The sequence below is a fragment of the Diprion similis genome, chromosome 2 (genome assembly GCF_021155765.1).
Source record: "Diprion similis isolate iyDipSimi1 chromosome 2, iyDipSimi1.1, whole genome shotgun sequence".
Classification (NCBI taxonomy): Eukaryota; Metazoa; Arthropoda; class Insecta; order Hymenoptera; family Diprionidae; genus Diprion; species Diprion similis.
The window spans coordinates 8305259-8327527 of record NC_060106.1 but is presented as its reverse complement, the minus strand read 5'-3'; the positions used below and the strand labels follow the sequence as shown (position 1 = coordinate 8327527).

At 36.2% G+C, this 22269-nt stretch overlaps 3 protein-coding genes across 3 annotated transcripts; 2 read left to right on the top strand and 1 right to left on the bottom strand.

Moving 5' to 3' along the window:
- Nucleotides 1-1612: 1612 nt before the first annotated feature.
- Nucleotides 1613-4450, top strand: LOC124415887 (39S ribosomal protein L2, mitochondrial). The gene is made up of 2 exons (XM_046896587.1): nt 1613-1848; nt 2909-4450. Exons 1-2 carry the CDS (start codon nt 1620-1622, stop codon nt 3586-3588), a joined length of 909 nt encoding a protein of 302 aa, XP_046752543.1. The 5' UTR covers nt 1613-1619; the 3' UTR covers nt 3589-4450.
- Nucleotides 4451-6129: 1679 nt separating this feature from the next.
- On the bottom strand, nt 6130-10021 carry LOC124416056 (sideroflexin-3). The gene is made up of 4 exons (XM_046896889.1): nt 9555-10021; nt 9041-9217; nt 6546-6934; nt 6130-6440 (listed from the first exon to the last, which is right to left on the bottom strand). Exons 1-4 carry the CDS (start codon nt 9734-9736, stop codon nt 6196-6198), a joined length of 993 nt encoding a protein of 330 aa, XP_046752845.1. The 5' UTR covers nt 9737-10021; the 3' UTR covers nt 6130-6195.
- A 9629-nt stretch (nt 10022-19650) lies between these two features.
- On the top strand, nt 19651-21875 carry LOC124412966. Its single transcript, XM_046893224.1, has 4 exons — nt 19651-20307; nt 20703-20967; nt 21176-21442; nt 21562-21875. Exons 1-4 carry the CDS (start codon nt 20029-20031, stop codon nt 21702-21704), a joined length of 954 nt encoding a protein of 317 aa, XP_046749180.1. The 5' UTR covers nt 19651-20028; the 3' UTR covers nt 21705-21875.
- Nucleotides 21876-22269: the final 394 nt, after the last annotated feature.

The following is a 22269-nucleotide window of genomic DNA, read 5'->3' as shown; positions in this document are numbered from 1 at the left end:
CCGTTCTAGTTCTGTTTTTTTCCTTCACATGTCGCTCCATTCAGTTTCTTCAAGTTCATCATGATCTCGGCCTTACCTGCAATAAAATAAATGTGTTACTTTTACACTTTCAATCAGTGCAGAGTCAAAATGCTATCTTCATGTGAAAATATGCAAATGTATACATGTATGTTTTACTTGTAACCAAAGTACAATCGACAGATATTAGATTAATAAACGAATGGGATGACAAATGTGTCTTAGTCGAAACATCTTGACAAACGATTATACCTTTGATATCCTGATTTCCACTATATATATTATGTTAAAATACACACCTTGCAAACTGTTAGGCAAAATAGAGGATTGTCTTAATTTTCAAATTCACGCAATACAACACGAACAATCAGAGAGCGGTATATATTGTCTCGACCATCATCGCGCACCCGTAATATAAAATACCGAATATTAAGTAATACTATCAAAAGACTCCGAAGGAAACAATTGAGGACATTTTAACACTTCACAAAGAAAGTTATCAGTGAATGTCGATTCTAGAAACAATTCACATCAAACTCTGCGATCAACATCCGCTGGCTGTTTGCCTTACTTAATATTAATTAAGAAGTTGTATGAATATGAAGTGAAAAGAAATTTTCGTAATAATATTCCTTCCACAGTTTGTGTTTAACATTTTTTGTAGCAACCTTTCTTATACGGATATCTTTCATTCTACAGTATTGATTTGTCTTTTATTCAACGACGGTCGACGTGGTTAATAAAATACTTCGGGATCTATGTTAATAATTCTAAACAAAAATTTATGATTTAATTTCCGATTATTTCTAATTGCATTTGAGTTTTTAGCCTATATGTAATACTTTCCAACTTACATTCGGATTTGTGCGTACTCCTTTTCCGAGGACGATTTCTCAAGACAAGAATTGCTGTTCCTGAAATATTTCAAAAAATGTCTTTATTTCATTTTTCTTTCCTTTGTTTTTTTTCTTAGAGTTTTTTAAATGATATTTTTGTGAAAAGTACCAGTTTTGTTGATTATTTCATTGCGTGAAGTCTTAAATTCTTCTAGTTCAAGTTGGAAAATTAGCATTTAATTCGTCATCAAGTACCTATTTTTTGGGAAATCAGCAATTTATACGTTAATAACTGTCCATGTTTCTGAAAATTAGAAATTTATTTGTTAATAATATTCCACTTTTTTGGCAATTAGCATTCCATTCTTAACTAATTGTCCATTTTTTTGCAAAAGTAACATTATTATTAAAATAAATTGACAAAAATACTGATTTTCAATAATCACAAATTCTTAACAAGGTAATAAAAAATTTTCTGGCAATTAATCATTGACCAGATCGGTAATGCCTAATTATTGAATAAATCAATAAATGGAAAATGAGTCATTTTTTTGCTGATTTCTGGTTTTGACTCCACTTATATTTATAATTCAAATATGTTATACATAAATTTTTTTTCAAATGCCGAACGAAGCTGCAGCTGGTCAAAGATCGAATCCTCCGCTTGAACCAGATCGAACCTCGAAGCTTCGATAAATCGAAAACGAATCGTCGGCGAACGTCACGTTATCACGTGACCTTCAGTCTGCACACTGTAATGACAAAATGTCAGCCGCCGTGATAGCCACCAGTTTGGTAAGACGAGTTTTAAGTATTCCTGTAATAAGACAGTCCGCGTGGTGTTTCCAACAGGAAAGAAATGTTTGGAAAGGGATCGACAAGCCGAAACCAGGCGTACCCGGAACATACTATCGCCGTATTATCCATTTTCCAGAAGAATACACGGTGAAGCCTCTAAGAGTCACTAACCTCGGTGGCAGAGACCCTGTCACTGGCAAGTATCTGTCTTTATCCTCAAAATCTGTTCGATAAGCTATCACGTGGTAATTAAAATCGAACTTCACAGAGTAATTTGCTGTCATGTTATAAGAGAATTTTATAGGATTATAAACTCTGTACCAAACTAGCCCCAACCTAACCTAACCTGAACTTATCGCAAGCCGATCATAACCTGATTGAACCTAATTTAATACTAACCACGCTACGGCACGTACAGTGTATATTTTTTGTGAAGTTTCATGGCAAACTGTTTACTTCATTTTTTCAAGCCTTTCTTATTTTCAACTGAAGAAATTCTGTGCAGTGATACTATAGGGCAATTTCTTAAAAATGGAAAGCGACGATAAATCTGCAAAGCTGCAATTTGCTAGTGACGACCTGTCGGCGGTTATCCAATCAGCAAATGAATGTTACATTTATAGAAAATAATTTTTCATTCAGACTTAGATTCAAGCAGTGTTGAATAAAAATATTCTTACACTTTGTTTTCTATGAGTGTGTTTATCGTGTAACTTATAACTAAATTATAATTCGGTCAGAGAGAATGGGAAAAGTTAGAGAATATTTTCAAATATTTTTAGTTACTACCATGTTATACTCATTAAAAAGAAACTCAATCTCTGTTGCAATGACTTTCTTCCAACACTTTTATTTCTTGAAAATATTATGTCGTGGGTAAATATAATTTCAAAATTTCTCCTCAGTATAATCAACCGCAGAGCACTCTTTACTTTAAAAACGGTAATATGTTGAAAAATCTTTGACAAAAAGCTTAGAACAAAAAATAACATAAACAAGATCAAAATAAGTCGTGCGTTGTTGCACATTAATATTGAGAGAATTCTCTCCTTACGTTATCTTTTATTATACCATGAAAAAGCTGACATTTTATATCAAAACGTTCTACTTTACAATTAGTTTTCGTTATGAACTAAACTGTCACTCACTTCTCCATGAGGTAAAGAATTAGAAATGAGGATGGAAAAGCAACACATACGGCGATTACAATGAAATCATTTTGATCCTTACTAATTATACATTTATTCTGTGCACAGGCCGATTGGTGGCGAAGGGGATCGGAGGAGGCATAAAGCACAAGTATCACTGGATAAACTGGAAACGGGAAGGTCCAAAGAGTTTAGATGAAAAACCAAAAGAGGAAAGGGTGCTGCAGGTATTGAAGGATGGATGTAGAACGGCATTCATCGCACTTGTTGGCTGTGGTCAGGAGTTGAACTACATTCTGGCCACACAGAACATGAAGCCAGGTGACATCATACGCACATCTCAAGCCATACCACGTATACCTGTAAAAGCAAATGAGGGAGATGCTTTTCCTTTGGGTGCATTACCTACTGGCACACAAGTTCATTCTATAGAAAAATATCCCGGTTATGGTGGAAGTTTAGTACATGCAGCTGGTACTTTTGCAACGATACTACGCTATGACGGCACGGACAGAGTAATAGTAAAAATGCCAAGCAAGCGCGAGTTCAGTTTGCACAAATCATGTATGGCTACTGTTGGAAGATTGTCGAACCATCTCCACGGTAGTACTCCAATTGGTAGTGCTCAGAACAATCGATTGCTAGGTAACCGACCAAGAAGTGGATTATGGAAACGTAAGGAGGGACGTCACGGACGTAAAATACGTCCGTTACCTCCAGTAAAAGAATTTTCCACTGGTGATAAATCAATGAATGCCCCTGCTGTCAGACTGACACTTGACCTGTAATTTATTTTTAAACCTGTTAATAAACTTATTAAATAGTACATCGACTCATATATTTTCATTTAATCACTGCCCTGTGAAAGTTTTACAATTTGTGAAGGGTCGTCTTAAGCTTATTTTGAAAATCTGAGAACCTGGAACAGAATCTGGAATTTACGATGTAAAATCATCTCTTCTTTAGGCTATTTCTTGACTACTACAATGAATATTTTCCTCCAAGGTAGTGTTCTAAGCTGGATCCTATTTGTGTCATGATTTTTGGATTGTTTCGTGATATTGATTATAAAAGCTATTCAATGATTCTATAATCATCCACGAACTATATTTCACGTACAATGTGTTACCGGATAGTGTAAATAAATGCTTTTCAAGTGGTATATAAAGCAAATATTTGCTTCGGAAAATTTGGGACTTGGGGAATTCAAAAATGAAAGTTTGTAATTGGACGTGCTGTTTCAAGCTGAAGAAATGATAATAAAATCCGGTTTAATTATAAATTGCTCTTAGAACCTGTGAACTAATGGTTGTTAAGTAAATGAATTGTATTTTATTCTCAACTAGGGTGGTTATAAAGTTAAAAACGAGAAAGAATGTCTTCAACTGTTTCGACTCGAAGAGGCCAGACTGAAAATTTTCTTCTTAATTATCTAATACATCACTGTAGCCTACATTCATGTCTTAAAATTCTTTTATCATGATATTATATTACATTCAATTCTTATTTAGCAGTATTGCGGTGTGGTGAATAGGATAATAAAGATTATCTTCATGAAAAGAAAGAAAAAGTAGCTTTCATATTACTGATGCAGGATATGGAACTTAAAAAATATACATTGGTGAGTAATATTTCCATCTCAAAATGTGAGATTCCAATAGAAGATATTAAACAGCTTTCTTTCTTCGAGTATACGCTGTTTAAAATTGAATATCATTCATTTCGGAAGTTTCCTCCTGTCCAATGAATACTTTTTTCTTGATATTGGAAAAATTATTGCATTATTTTTGTAGAATAGATTCTGTATATAGAATGAATCATTTATTTTAACTCGTGGAATGTGAGTGGACCGCATTTTTCTGAACCTGTGTATTATGATAGGAATTATTATACTTATGAGATTGAAATTGTTAACATCAGCTTAACGAAACATTGGAAAAATTACTGTTTTGCAACTTTGAAGTAACTTTAAAAAAGTTGAGTATCATTGTTATAATAAACTTCATTCTCGTCATGAAGTTTAATGAAGTACGTAATGCAAAGATTATCGAAATGGTCATCATAACTTTTCAATTATAATTCTTTCTTCTATTCTCCAATCATTATATCCTGCGTTTAGCGTTTCCTGAATAATGTTCCAGAGATAACAATGAATTGTTTCTTCAATTTGTTGCATAGTTTTAAAGTCAATATGTAACGATTAGAAACAATAAATCGTTTAATTCTGTCAAGAGTCGTTGTATAACTCAGAGGCAGATAATGTTTCTGGCCATTGATTATAATACCTTATCGACATTGTACATCAAATTTACAACAATACTTATTCCATATCAATTATAATAATCAAACTTAACAAAATTTTCACAACAAACTAATCACATTCTGCAATAACGTATCAATCTTAAAGTTATGCTACGAACTATTTATACGCTTCTCTAAACTTCATTTTGAGGATTGCAAAAAAAAAAAAAAAAAACAATTTAATGCAGTCTCAGTATGTTGGCCGGAAAACGATAAAGAATCAGATTCTTTCAGTTTTTTTTACCTCGTATTGTGATCGTGGATCGTTAGTCAGCGGCGCTTAAAACTATATTTAACAAAGTCATCTCAATTCAGAAAAAATATACATCATATATAAATGAGAATATATGTTATTAAAAAAATATTATTTTTGTAACTATCATGTTATTGGGAAAAATTGAAGTGGACTTTCGACACCACGATATGTTTAATCATAAAACTAAATCAGGCTTACGACATGTAATTCAGCAATTGGCCAAAGTTCGCGTTCTAAGCCTTAACAGCTTGAGCAAACAATTCATACTGCAAAGGTCAAGTGCCACTAATGTACGCGGGTACAGCTTGTTACGTGAAAATTGATTGACGAGATTGTTATGTATTATATCATCGTTTGCGAAATGTGGCTGAGAATTAATATTTGCAATTGGTTTGAAACGATGTTACTATAACATAATACTTATTATTCTAAATTTGGATAATACGGCAAGAAAATTTGCCACGCGAATCAATATCTTCGCTATTATTGTCATTTTATGTGTATAATTAATTATATACGCGTTGATACGTGTATCAAGTGAATACATACTGAGTCATGAATAAATGACTCTACGTATATCACGGTTCATTCGGTATACCAGAATCGGCAAAATCACTGAAAAAAAAAACTCGATGATCGAGTGACAGGCCTGGTGGAAAAACGGATGAAACTCGATTCGAGAAAGCGAAAAAAACATTTCTAACAGATCATCAGAAATCTTAAGTTGAGTAATTTTCTAGATATTTTTCAACAGAGTTGATACAACCAAGTAATTATTTCGATTTACGATCTATCCAACCCGACTATAATATGAGACGAAATCCAAATTTCTATTTTTTTATAAACCCTTGTTATAGTATACTACTTCGGCGTCTGGATCTCTGGATCGTATTTGTTCTTGCACTTCTGGTTCCAACTCTTTCACGGGAACGGCAACGCGCTGTGCAAATAAAGCACAGCAAAGGGGAGTTGCAAATGTTAAGCAAACACCGCAAAGGGCGACTTGAATTGGACCTGCTGCCCATGGCATCCGCCTCAATAAGTTTCTCTTTTCCAAGTAGTTCATGAGCAGCGGTGCTAACACTGAAAGAAATATTTAGTTTCTTGTCAGAAGTGATCTGAAAGTGGATTATCACTGGTTCGAATAATATCACGCTAAGGAAGCCGTGTAAATCAAAATATACAAACCCATGCTAGGCGAGGCCATAAGAATCCGCGAAAAAGTAACGGAGAAGATGGCCTGTTTTGCGGCCGAAACGCTGCTTCCTACTTTTTGTCCTTTATCATTTTGAAGCTCGATACCTTCGCGCAATTCGGTTATTCGCATCATCGGTATGTTCACACAATTAGCAGCAGCAACTGCTGCAAGTGGTACCAACCTCCCCGCCAGCGGTGGCCCTTTTTTTGCAAGGTGGTTCAGGGATAGTGCTGTGAAAAGGGCTCCTCCGGTCGCCCCCACGTAACTCTGTACCAGAGTTGATATTGGGATCGGACTGGATCCACTCCGATTCGTATAGTTGACTAAGGCATTGAAAGACTGATTGAACCATTGCCAGAATACGACCGCCGGAGTTGACCTGCAAGTTTCGAACTGTTGGTAGATTGTACATTTATTTACATACTAATTTCGTCAATACATATTCTGAACATGATGTCTGCACCAGTAATTTACTCGGCAACAGTCAACGATCGCGTATACGAAGATTTTAAAGTGGACAACCCTTCAGGAAGTCATCTACTGATGTCGATAATCCATAAGTAGCTTTTCCGACACAGAATATTCACTTCTAATGGACGTACCCTGGACATCCATGATGGATATGCAATACCTCTATGAGACATCTACGTTAACCGAAATGTAGTACAACAGAGCTCGATTTGAGATCCAAATGTCCGCTTGTCATGTATCTAGTAGATCTTTACAAGATATGTACACAATTCTCCATTGGAGACGTCGTGGATTTTTGAAGAAGACATTTCGACCTCCAATGAACGTTCTTTCTATCCATTATCCATGTGCACCTTGATCTCACCCACACGCAACCTCTAATGGAAGTGTCATGAAAAATATTGGAAACTATCATGTGCACATTTTGTTTTGCTCCAGATAAAAAGTCTAGGGCCTAGGCTTTATACGCGCATGGATAATCCATAGATACTCAATTGATATCTATCACCAGCTTTAATCTGAACGAAGATATTGTAGATTTCTGTAAATGTTTATCAGAGATCCACCACGGATGTGGATCGTTTACGGAGCTGTGGATCCTGTGTCGACTTCCAATAGATAGAGTGTTCCGTGTGAGATGCCGGTCAATTCAGACATTCATCTTCAAAGTTGAATTTTTACGTACGATTGATGATCAAGCCGATGCTCATGACTTTCGAATTGTTTGAACACAGAATTTTGTTCAATGGAGAACCAATTAAAGCGATTTGAATGTAGAAAATTTAATTTTCAACAAAATGGTTGAGTGGTAACGATTTATAAAAATCAATGATATAATAAATAACATTCTTGCCTAAATAAGTTCAATGCATTTCAGTTTTTTTTCTTCACTTTTTCAAGCGGCCCCCATGCTGAATCCAACGGCACTGAATGGCAAGACTAGATTAGATTTTTTGACAACCATCATCAATTAAATCAAAAAACCTTGTTTGCTGCGTGTGAAAACAAGATTGAAAAATATTCACTGGCTCCCGGAGTATTTTATTCTAATAAAACTGATGTACCCAAAAGTGTCTTACAAATTATGCGAATGAAACGTTGACACAAAATGATGATGACGATATTTATATGATATTTATATGACACGGAATGTTTTTTGTTCAAATTATCAGATGGTTCTGAATTAAATGAGGTTAAAGAATAAAGTTTACATAATATTTTATCTCAACATTACGTGTTACATCATTTATTATTACACTTGTCAGATCGACATTGTATTTTTGTCGACCGTACATGAGACATGCGGTTATCTGCGGAACTCGTTGTCAGTTTATGCATTCGTTGGATGAATTATTGCGAGGCTAGGCACTTAGTTTGATTCATTAGTATGTTCGTAAAGTTTATTTAGAAAACGTGAATGAAGTTTAAGTTCGTAATGTTGACGAAGCGAAACATTGGCAAAAAAAAATTTCACAATTTAAAAATAATATCAAATTCCGCATGAATACATCTCGTTTTATCAAAACTCTTATTCGCGGTTCACTACGTTTCTGAAAATGTTTTGGTTGCTCAATAGCGATTCTTAAAAAATTCTCCATGTTCGTATTACAGACGTCAACCTCGCGAGCATTAGTTTTTCTGTTTCTATTCGCCGAGTTTTCGCATCTTTAATTCTAGACTCGAAGTTCGTGCAGTGTATTCCGCACGTATTGTATCACAGGTTATCGATAAAGTAACAGTGTAATCTCTCGATTGAGGTGATCAATGGTACTATCGAAAGAGGTAATTTGTCATTCGTTTTAAATCGACGGGAGCTTGATTTATGATTACATTCTCGGCACATGGCTCGAACAATCTACTGTCTTGAGGTTCTGGGTCATTGGAAAATGTTATCGTACTACTCGTTGATTAAATGAGCGTTTCCAATGTCAGTGCAATATAGTAGGCTCAATTGATAAGTCGTACGCAGAACTGGTACAACACTAGCTGCCATGGATTACAAATATTTACACACTTGTAGAAGGTCATCATGCAGCCAGTGATCAGCATATTCATAGGCACCTGAGCACTCATACGTCCAATCAAGATCATCTTTTCCCCGGTGTCGGGATGATATGCACTGTCGTAAAGATACTTGCAGCTCCAGAGTTTATCTTCCGTTATCCCCAGTTTGTCCAGGCTTTCACCTTTCCTGATTCAAATTTCATCAATTATAGTTCACAAGTGTAATTCGTGCTTGATAAATGTCATGAATGAATATCTTATCACGGAAATGGTAAATCATGAAATTATAATTGGGGTGACATGGCCAATGGGGAACAACATACGCAAAGTTACGCAACGCACTCGCGTGCATAATTCGATGCTTTTGTACTTTAATAAACTCTAAGAATCGATTGTCGAAAGTGTACATGAGACTCAATTGAAAAGAATGCCTGTATTATGAGCGAACACTTAGGCCAGCTTGGCAGCAGCTGAATCAATTTTATCTACAAGAAGAAAGTGTCAATATATTTGTATTAATCTACCTATATTTATGAACAATATCGCTAGCCTCGGCGAGTTGTTCAGCGGTGGCAAAAACGTTCATCGGATTCGTCACGGTGAAGAAATGACGAGCCCGACCCAGGTACGATCCTTGGTCCCATTTTGGCTTCTCAATATCAATAAATCCGCTTTTTCTTTCACTGCTTTTTCCGTTCGCGGACATGTTTTCTTCAAATTATTCGTACCGTTTACCACTTTTCGATACAAGAATGAGACACAGCAGTCCCCGATGATGTCTGTCTAACTGAATCAATTTTTCAAACTGCAGGTTTGATTGAAAAATTTCGCGATAAAGCGTGTGTCGATGAAAAATATGTATTAATTATTCCTGACCGCTGGCAATGGTGCGCTGCTATTATGGAGCAGCTGCCCATTCGCTGAGAAGGGAATTGGGAAGACTGGCGAGTACGAGGAATGGGGCCAGAGCGAACGCGTGCGCTGGACTCGTTCGAATCTGAATTCTGAATTCTCGTCGATAAGCGTAATGCATGCGTAGGTGTGCAACTTCTGCGCGCGCAACTTTAGTTCAGTTTACAACCACGAGGTCGAGGTTGTGTCGTTAAAATTATTCATACTTTGGGCTTCGGAGGTTCGCGGGTATTTCCAACCACTAACAGCAGGTAGACACCTCCGTCAATATGGGACATGGCCTATAAGGCCAATACCTGATGGTTTAAATAAAAAAAAAAATCTCCGTCAATTTTTGTGCCCGAGAGTTGGAACGGCTTGGCAGTTCGTCATTTCACTTATTGTTAGTCAGAGCGATTATAGTCGAGAAATAAGATCAAAATTTTTTGAATAATCATTATGACTGGCTATTGATATAAACATTGTTTATTTGTATGTTTATCTACCTTACGCCAGTGAACTCATGAAGAGAATTTTTTGTTTCATTTAGTTTATTGCAAGTTATATGGAATTTTAAGCAACGTTAGCATTAAGGCTGAAAATACTTCGTCCGTATTTTCCTTGTTATTTGGTTTACTTTCACTGCACTCTTAGGCAAATTGAGACGAAATGATTGTATCGAGAATAAGTATTATGCACCTCTGATAATACAGGTTAACATCTAAAAGTAGTCAGAAATTTAACCACTTCCTTGTAATTAAAGGTCTCTAATACGTCTAGTACGTCTGGTTGTAAATTGAGATTAATATTACGAAATATCGTGCCTTAACGTAGTTCAAACGGTGATAACTTGAAAAGAGGTAAACGAAAAACTATATCATGCAAACAAAGCTCCATATATAGTTCAAGCTGTTTAGATAAAATTCCAAAACTGGTATTGAATCTGTATAAGTCTTTTAAGACGATATAATAATACGTTATTAGCGATTCAAAAGTCATGTTATAGAAAAACAAAAACATATACCAGGAACATCTTACTCGCGAATCTAGAATCTTTTTGTGGCAAAAGATTTGTGGGAAACCATGGATTCTATGCGTCATGATTAAACAAGGATAAAAAGTCTACCCGTTTAAGTTAAAATTATTTTTGTATTAAACGTGAAGTACTATCAGTCATTGAAGATTACATCAAACGGCGGTTATAGTCGGTTTATGGCTGGTCATGTGTGAGCTTGAAGGGCGGGAGTACAGCTTAGACGGTCTAAAATCATACCTATTTTTGGTTGTTTTTTTTTTTAATGAAAACACTCAAAGCAATTTGAATTTGAGGGCTTTATTATTTGAAGTTTCAAGAATATTTTATAATTTTTTGATCGTAATTAATAAGAAAATGGCGGCATGGCTCGTATAAATAACGAACGATTTCGAACTCAAAGCGCATCTCCTGTCACCACTGTCCAGCTTGTAACAGATATAATTTTTTTCTGAGATGAGAACATGGTTTTGGGTTCGACCTCGTAGCCCAAATGTTGAAAAAAAAATTTTATTTAAATATATACGATTATGAAAAAAAAATTTCATTTTTCGATCATAAAATGAGTGAAAAAAATTGTATAAAAAAATTTTTAGATTGATATTCGGAAATCTAGCCACCAGATTGAAACGCTAAACAAATTTTAAAGATTGTGTCAAAATTTCGAGTCAATCGGATAAAAATTGACCGAGGAGTTAGCGGCACCAAGAACGTGGTTGTTCACTACACATATGCGCCATACCGCCATCTTGTGATTGATTTCAATGAAAAAATCCTGAACTAATCTTGAAACTATGAATAATAAAGCCCTGGAATTCAAATTGCTCTAAGTGTTTTCATTTTCTGACGAAAAAAAAAAAACTTTCGAAAATAGGTACGATTTTAGATCTTCCAGGCTGCACCTCCCCCCAGCCCCTCTTGAAAATTCTTTTTAGTTATTCTGCGTGACCCAGAGTTGACTTGAAATTGCGGGCTTGCACGTCGAAGTGGTTACTGATCAATTTTTTGTGTGGTAGAGGATCGGTGCCTTGCTATAAGCACGTATTTGACTTTATCCCCTGAGGAGTTACGGTAATTAAACTTTTGTACATAGCAAAATGAGGTTTTAAAAGGTACGCCAATTGTAAAAAAGAAAAAATGTCTATGGATAACTGCGTTCCTCTCTTAAATCTATTCGTCCGATGCCCGTTAGAGAATTCTTTATCTCTATCTTCTACACCTTTCTCTTTTCAGCTGCCATAAGCATTGGCTTTGTGGAATCGTATTTCAGCGTATTAAATAGCACACTATATCGAATTTTCGAAATGGCCCCCGGATTGGTTCCACTCATGCAAATGAAAACTAGTTTCCGATGTGTTTCTTCGTGACTTACGGGCTCTATAACTCATCTTAGATTTTTGTTCGCTACATCTTAACGAGTTGCTTTTGATCGGGTTCTATTGGTAGCAATTAAAGCGACCTACGGTTTATCGTGGCGAGTGTGAAAATGTGCTCATTTATTTTTCGGATCAAATGAAAACGAGGTGTTCTCGAGTAGATGGATCATATCACTGTGACCAACATCAAAATATATGAAACTCAGTATTTGGAGGTATCGAGTGAGAAGTCGTATGATTATTGATACCAAGTTCAAACGTAGATTTTGTAAAATATTATATTATAGGTAAATTTGATTAACTCTAACAATTTTTCACGGAAATTAAAGTGATCTCAATCAATACCAACGCCAAAAAATCTTAGAGAGAAGTCTTGGAGAGAATTTATAATTTCAAAAACAATATCGCTGGCAATCGGTTTTTGTCTTGCAAAGTTATTTCTTGACAATGGAAATCGACCATAATCTAAGTCAAAAATATTTCTTTGCACAATAGTTATACTCGAGATGAAATAATTTTCAATTAAGAAAATAAATTATATAAACCAGAATGAAATCATTTTCAATGGTCAGCTTATGGTGGGAGATTTGTCTAAATTTTGGTAATGAATTGTGCATGAAGACAGTTTTCTGAGGATATCTCTTCTGATGAAACAATTCAAGTAGTCCAATTAGTTTGACATCCACCGGTTGAAACTATGTTGTTTTAAAACTTGACCCTTAAACAATGACCAGATATTCAATATATTTGGAAATTTAGTATTTTCTTATTTTGGATTTACTTACTTTGAAAAGAGTTACAAGAGTTTGATCAGAATTGCGTATGTAATAAAATATTAGTAAGATGCTCACGTAAGTTAGGAGGCGGCTGTCGTTAATGATCTCAGCTTCCAATCGAACCTACAGGACCCATGGAGTTATAGTATCGATCATGATCATCTTTGGTCTCTAAATCTGTCAAATGGTGCTCAGGCGCCTAAAAATAGATCTGTATATTCTAATTCAAGACCCTTGGCGTTGTGAAAAGTGTTGAAACAAGTGATTTTAACACATGGAAAGTATCATCATAAATTAATTTCTCCGACTTAAATATTCTACACAAGATGACCGAATAAGGTTTTCCAGAATCACGGTTCAAGGATTATCAGATGCTTTCATTGCACCTTACTGCAGATTCAAAAGCACAATTATGGCGACGAGTTGTAATTAGTTGAATTCCTCTTGTGTAATTACCGTTAGTGATGCATCTGATAATACCAGAAGTCAGGTGTGTTTTTACGCGTCATTACTGCACTATTATCCTTTCCCCAATTAAGAAATGCCTGGAGCAAAATGATGTATGGACGTTGTACTGTCGTCGAAATCGTGACACGGTCGTTGCATTCAAATTTGACAGGTGCAATGGCAGCATCAACAATGAAGAGACTTTTGGAATGCCCTCATAACCGACGTCTTTGGTCCAGGGACTTTTCACAAGTGGATCTAAATTCGAGCTGCCTTCTGTAATCTTCAAGAAACACGTACACCGTTCAATTTCTGATGTTTATACGATTTTTGCTGGCGGAACTATTGAGTTTAGCCGCTTTGTGGCATCTTTTATCAACTAGTAAATCACTTTTTCTTCCGATCATGGATATTTTCTATAATCTATTTAGCTTTATGATCCAGCTGTATGAAATATCCAGCATTCACTTGGGGTAAACTTTTACTTCAAATAAGGTGTACTGTGAGAATGACAATAATGCACAAAACCATAGGTTTTGATTCCTCAATTTACACGCATAGCTTAAATATTATACTTCCATTCATAAATTGTTTAGATTGAAAGGAAAAGTGCATTTTCGAAAACGGTCTAGTCTTATAAAGACGGTTGAATGAAACGTGATAGTTTTTTTCTGGCTATATACTACAACTGAATTCTGTATTTTTTAAGATTTGGAATAAAAGTAGCTCGATTCGCGAAGTAGGTAGATACACGCATTGTACGTTTCTCAAATACTTTAGCTTAAAATTATTTCCATCGCGTAATGAAGTGAAGCGAATGCTCATTACAGGCTTACAGATACATATAAGTGTACTAATATTGAAAACTAACTGAATCGAAGCATTGAATTTGACGTAAGTGAGACAAGGTGTAAACGAAACGTCAGAAGATGGCGTCTGAATAAAAAGAATTCAGTGGTAAACGCGTGTTCCTCTCATTAGAAGATGATGTTTAACCGACTGTGGCGGTAAAGCTATTCATCATTGTCTGTGTAATACTCGTTATTACTCCATGCCATTAGAAGCGATCGTTTATTTTATTTGCAAGATGATTGCTCGAAAGGTTAGGCATCGTATCGGCATGGTGATTTTGGAGTGACACACTTCGTTGCAAGTGGATTATCATTTTATATGACCAAATTTCAGTAACGCGTGCTATATCTGTCAGTCACACATGGTCAGTCTAGCAGAAAGCTCAAACTAGCTGTTGACCGTAAAATAATGTGCAACTTCAACTTTAGTTTCTACCTTGTTTAGGCATAAAGTATGATGCAAGGAAATATTTTGAGGGAACAACAAGGTTAACCAGAGCAGAAACTGAAATGTGAAAATCTTATGCGTATAACAGAAACGTTTTAAGATCTCTTCGTCGTTACGTTAACATTGAGTGATTCGCACTGTTTATTTGTGAACACCACCGGAAGCAACGCTTCAACTTGGTGATAATTTTTCGGTCGGGAGACGCTGAAACTGGGCGAAATTTATGAAGCTGGAAATTTTATCTGATCAGTTATTCAATCATGTATGATTTGATTACCATTTCTTAATTGGTTATTTCACTGGCACCACTGTAATCGAAATAAAAAGTCATTATTCATCGTATCTCGAGGTTTTACAAACATAAGCGAGACGAAATAACCAAACGAAGAATTTCTGAGATGAAAGAGAGGAAGATGAGCTCGCGCAGAAAAATTACCTGCGCATCAATAAACAGTACTCGCTCAAAACTTCAACTAATGGTAAATCCGGTTTGTAAATCGTATTAGAAAGCTATGTAATGGATTTTCACGAGCCTAATATCCTTTTTTGAGAGGTGCGTTAAATCCTTCGAGGTTGCCCGGCACCAAAATGCTTCCCCTGATATGATTATCTGGTGACTTGACTTGAAAGGGAGAAAAAATAGTCCATTTCCGAAATAGTCATGTTCAAAGATCTCACAGAAAAAAGTCGTTAAATCAACCGAATCGATTGAATAGGACGAAAAATTGTTGCTCAATCATTATTTTTTGACAATGAATATACCGTAGTTGACATGATAAATTCTGTCAGGTCGAATCAACCAAACGAGTTATTTGAACTTCGCGGTTGATTTTATTGAAAATTTCATGGGTCCAAACAATATTTAGTTGTGTCAACTCAATGATCCGGTTGAAGTGGAGGGCATCCGGGGTTGAATACGTGCAATCGCTTGAACTAAATATTTTTTTGTCGCTAAAGAATCCAGTATTCAGCGGAATGAAATTTAATCCTCTTGATTTAACCCCATACGTGATTTAGTAATTAGATTGAAAATTTCAATTTTATTTTCGATCTGAATCATCCCAAGTGATTGCAGGACTTCCGTTGATTCCATTCAGTCTCGTCAATTGAAATTTATAATAATTTTAATAAAACTTACTATATGACCTAAGCATTTGTTTATCCACAGGATATGAGATTATAGTTATCAAATAAGTTGTGAGATATTTTGAAACCAACAAAAGGTGATCCTGCATTGATCAAACATTTGTTGAATTAAAAAGTAGGATATTCAGGTTAACAAAATGATTTTTATATTAACTATGTATTACAACTTCGTCGTTCAACTTAATATTTCGTGGACTGTACGTTCTCGTGTTTGTTTTAAATAATAATTTAGTCAGCAAAAGTATTTTTCATTTAGTTCGTGCAACTTATTTTAATTTATCTGGATTCTGCCTTATCGATAATTTCCAATTGCGTTTGCTTTGTGTAGACCTGTTCGAAGAGGTGCAATAACAACTTAGAATTTTTTAATTCATGTTGACGGTTGGCTTTACGTACGAGCTTCTTTCCACACGTAAATTATTTAGTCTTTTTTCTAGTGATTTCTCTAGTTTCGTCGGCGAAGGGAACTTTTCATGGAATTAGAGAATGATGACGATAGAAATTTCGACAACATCGCACTCGTTTATAGACTTTTTATTGCCAATTACTATGCGCATTCGATGAGGAAATTTCTGATCCGTCACTTTTTTTGCCAATTAAAGCGGGTTGATGAAAATTTTAACTTGATTACTTAAGTCACTTAATTTCCAATTTTTCGATAAATGGAATATAAGAAGGTCTAGAATTCACTAATGTATATTACTCCTAATTGAAACCCGTAACTGCGAAAGGTCTCATCTTATTGTTTTTTTCTTTAATGAAGTATAATCATAGCTAATTGACAAATCTTGAGAGATATGCCTTTCTTTTTTTTACCTTCGTTTTTCATTAGCTGGTACGACTTCTTTCTTCATTCAATATTTACGCATGCAACAAATTATATTCTGTTATAGATACGGGCGGACACCTTAATTTGAGGTCACGGTATGAGAGAGAGCGAGAAAAAAAATACTGACCATTCAGTGAGGTTTGACCTCAACGCAAATACCGCATAATCCCATGTGTTACGAACATAATGTAAGTTGGTATGTTCCAGACGAGCAAGTCAAAAAAGGACGTCCAGCTAGGGTCGAGACCAGACGACCATTTTACGAATGAAGAGTTGTAATTCAATCAACTTTCGCTGCGTCTGAAATTTATCGAATTCATTGTTCGTTTCATTGCAAGTACGTGAATTGTACCTCAGTTAAAAGATAGGTGCAGTGCAGTTTGCCCATTTGCGGAGAAGAGCCTCATTTCTCAATTTCCCGACTGCAAAAACGTTCTCGAATACTGTCAGCAATATAAGTTCGTAACAAAGCAAACAGAGCACGACCTGCATCCAATGACCTGAATCGCTCCAAAGATCATAACTGCGTATTCTTAAGTCGATGGAATATCCATTTTCAGCGGTGGGGAAATTTTTCACGAGAATTTGAATTCTCAAAGTGATTCGTTGGCTCGTCGTGGGCGCCTAGGAGATTCTTGGTTCAACGGTCTGTCGAACGATTCCTTGAATTGGATTATCCAGGTAATAATTAGCTCCAGGTTTACACAGCCTGATTATCTTTGCGGCTGAGGGACTTGTGGCAGGGTCAAATACGTGTATTCAATATCTTCACAGCGGTTGCATTGAGCGATTTTTTTTCCACCGGACTTGATTTTCTTCCAGCATCCCAATATCGCCTGTATTGCTTCTAATATTCTTCACGATGTGTATCGATGCGAAGTCGATCAGCCTTTAATATCGACGACGACACCACGAGTGGACCACTGTATTCTGAGTAGAATCTATGTAGGTCTCTTGCGATTGACCATTGAATGTTGGATCCTGATGATGGTTGGTAGATGACCGAGGAATCGACTCGAATTTCAACCATGGTCGTCGACCATATGAGACAATTTCAACAGAGCTGTGAACGGTTGCGCGGTTGTATCGCATACTTTACTCGACAGTGAGACAAGAAATATGGGTAAAACCGAACTCCCTTCAAGAATGATAAGGTGTAAGAATATTATCTGGATCATGGATCGCATCAGCTTGCGGATCGAGGGGCAAAGTCTGGTGGAAAAATTCTATTACTGCAAACGCGGAATTGAATGTGGTTGAAGGAGCAAACCACCGTTTAAAAGCACTTATTCGAAGATTTTCGTGTTTACGTTGGCAGAGGTGTTTTCTTCTGAGTTAATCGGTATGTTACTGGTGCCTTTAATAAAATTATTGTGTGACCAACATGTGCGGAGAGATCCTAGTTTCACGTATTTTCACAACAGTTGATTGATGACTGAGGCCATTTGCTATCGCAGTTTTTATCCAACTTTTTTTCTGGAATTTATACCCATCTGCCGAGTGAAAGATTACTGTTTAGAGTCTTCTTTCTCGGTGATAATTACTTAGGTGTATTCCAGGTCGATAGGCACACTGGTAAATCAGAACCATTACCCGACGTTGTTGAAAACTCTTAAGACCTCATGCTTTCTGAACTTAAAAAGCCATGAGACGAAATTCGATACAAAAACGGAATTTCATTGCTGATGATTACTTTCATATTTCGAGCTAAAATTGGGAACCTGGCAGAACGAAATTGTCACTTTGTAGTGGATTTATATTTGATTGATTTTCGAAACGTTGGAGTTACTTTATACTTTGGCTAGGAAGCCTGATAAATGAACTTTGTTAAATTTATGTGTTCTGAAGTTCAATTTGATGGAGACAACTGATGGTGAAAAACCGTGAGATTGATAACTCAAATAAGAAGGAGATATTTTTTGACAATTTGAATATTCATATAATGTCTAACAAAGGGAGTAAACGCATCTGGGGTAACCGAATTGATAAAATTTGAAATGTTGAAGGATTGAACTAGATCGAATTTTCATTAGACAAGTATTTTTTCCCACCCTATGGGCAACGGTTCCTTAGAAATCACATAGAATTAAAAAAAATCCCCATTCGTGTTTATATTACTTTCGAGTATAAACCATTATTTCACTAAAAAGATGAACACCGTGAAATCGAAATGGCATAGAAATAAGCCTAGGATTGGATTTCAGCATGTCAATTTTTTAAAAACAAAAGTAGTACACTGTTCTCGGAGTATGTGACCGAAATACCAATGAATAGTATCATATGTTCTTTACCGCAGCCTTCCTCTACTTTTGTATGGCGAGATGTATTGTTTCACGTAGCACACATCTTATGTGTGGTGAGCTGAGTAACTGATTCTGAATCCGGGTAAGGGTATCTGTGGATAGTTTCAACTGACCTCCGCTCTCACTGGATGAAATGACGAACAATGCAAGAGACGGGAATGACACTTGTACCGTGCGACTAAAAGTCCGCGGTGTCAGGAGACAAAAAAGTTTTTCAAGAAAAGAAGAAAACAAAAAAAAAACATACAGAAATTAAATGGTAACACTTCGGTCAACCTAGTTCTTGTAATTATACAAAACGATCAAAATGAAAGGCTCATGCGTGACACTGAGTGATATATTAATTGCCCAAGTGTCACGAAGATCCATTGAATTGATGTGGTCATCTCTTCACAAAATTCTTCGAGTGTGCGTCGATTTGCGAGTTATGGCCGGACAATCCCAACTCCTAGGTACCTCCCACTCTCTTGACTTGATGCACCAAGTATATATGGGCTAGTGGCCTTCGTGAAACCACCAGAAGTTGCTTTGATTCAGTACTGTCTTTATCCTTTGACCTGATTTGTGTTGTGATCTCAGTATAAGATCTCCTTGACCGATCCATGTAACAAGAAAATCTCAGTTACCACAAGCATGGCCCATTATCGCCTCTTTTCCGCTTGGCCGCTACTTTAGTGCAATTCTCAAGATACTCGTCAAAGTTGGTGAAGTTTTTTTCGGCTTCCTCAGACTGTTAGACTTTCACAGTGTATTTCCCTTGATTTATGAAACATAAAGAGTGGAATGAATTTATTTTCAATTCGACAATTGATCAGTTTCACCAATTTGGGAATAAACAGTTTTTCACAGAGATATACATGCGTCATTGTTATACGTAGGAAAGACAATAAATTATAGCATGAAAACTTTCCTTTCAAATAGTAAAATTATGAGGTATCAAAAAACGTCATTTTTAGACTCTCGGAGAAAAGCATTTCCGCCCATATTTATACGCACTAACTTAGGGTGCGCATTATTTCTACTTTGCTGCCTAAATATGTCGGGCATATGTGGTTTAGAGTCATCCAATACAAGTTACGTCGACGAATGCAAACTCGATTGCTTGAGACTTAGGGAGCCCTTCTCGTGCGGAAAATTCAGAGCCGTTCAATGGCTTCACAACCTGACCATGCATAAGGTAAGCAGTTTTGAAGACCACGAGAATACCTTAAACGTTTCTTCATATTTAGAAAATTTTGTCAAAAAAACGCGAAGATCCCCTAACAAATTTTTGCAAGAAGGTTTTTCGCATCATATTTACGTTGAGTATTTGTAAGTTTTTATAGTTCACGTTAACGCAGTGAAGTGTTCTGCAGGAATTAATTTAAAAATGATATTGGCGGAGTTAGAATAAAAACAGTTACACGTGGGACATAAATTTACTTTTGCTACGCGTAATAAAGTAAATGTCAAAATTTTTTTGTTTGGCCAGTGATTCGTTCATCGAATTTCGTCACCCGGACGTTGAATAAGCGCACCAGCGATGAAGTGTTTCAAAGTGAGGGATTGCTAATGAAAAACTTTTTGCTGCAGGATATTCGCTACGGGTCTCTCCGGTTGATTCGATTATCCTCAGTGATTGAGGAACCCGTTCTTCCTCAACTTCCGAGATTCCGAGGTTTCGGAAGTTACTCAAAGTTTTTGACCTTCTTGCGATCCAGTGTCGAGGACATGTTGACCCATCGAGCATTGGTGTATACTGTAGAGCAGCCTTCAAACGCGAGGAGTTTTTCGTCCGGACCAACGATCCTCGACACAGATGAGCTCGAAGAATTTCTCGAAAGCGGAAGGTCGTCTGGTACGAAAACTTTGACCTCTGAAACATGGACACTCAGTTTGAAAAAGTAGGCGAATGGAGGGTATATTGGATCACCATGTAAATTGGACTGGTCTGTAGAAAGTATATCGCTTGCCCTATACTTTTCTACAGGGTGGTCCAATTCGCTCGGTGGTACAATGTACCCCATTTTTTCTCAAGTGACATATTTTATAAATATGAATTTCAGAAACCCGGCTGCTGCACAAGAAGAAGAAGAAGACGTTATCGATTATTTTGCCGCTGCTTATCCTCCTGAAGGTCATCAAGTTAAAGTTGATATTGTTACCGATTTTGATCGGTGTGCACTTCATTAAGAAGATCCTTCTTATCGGTGCTCTTGCAGTGACGTCGATCATCGCCAATCTCAAATACTGCAAGCTTCCTCCGGCGAATCACCATCCAGTTGCCTACAGTGCCTGGTCCACAGCTGCCGAAACACCGATGGACTTCACAGGTAATACAAGACTCGAATGTTCGGTGAATATTTCTATTTCCTACTGTTTGTTATCGCTTTTATTCATAGAATTGGTGTGATTAATTCGTAATATTAATCTTGCGTTATTTGAAATACAGCGTCTGGGCATGAGGATGATGGCTGGAGTCAGAAAATTGACGTGATGGCTACGCATGAGCCGGTAGTCGCCAACATTCAACGCCATCCGTACCGAGCTTATTTCCCAATTTTAAAGCAACAACAGATTCACAACACAGTGTAAGCAGGCTGAAGACGCTGACGATTTCTTTAAAGAGAGTTGAGAAGTCTGTTTTTTAACCATCGAATCGGTGTTCGCCAAGGATTATCGATCGATGTTGAACATCGATATGAATCTGGTCTTAGACTGATTGAGATCAATAGGATGCTGTTCAAGTAGTATTTATATATAGCTTTAACATGACTCATTTATTCATAAAGCCATCAGCTTAAATCTAATTAAATCTGTAGATAGGTATTTTTATTTATTAATTTATCATAGATTAACTTATTGACACAACTGACAGTGATCGATCATTGATACTATCTTTTTTAAATCGTTTTGCGTAGTATTTCTCAGTAATTGTGAAAAATTTCCTATTTTTTCGATACTCTTCACGCGTTGAAAATATGTTATAAAATTCTGGAAAGGTAGAATCGACAGTCGCAATTATCTATCAGATTTATAGTATTATAGCAGTAGTAGTAATACTTGTATCTTCTTCTTTATAAATGGTAAGTTATTATTTATTGTTGTTAACGTCGAAGTGATGGCGAGTGCCATTATTATGTAAGTTGCAATGTACAAT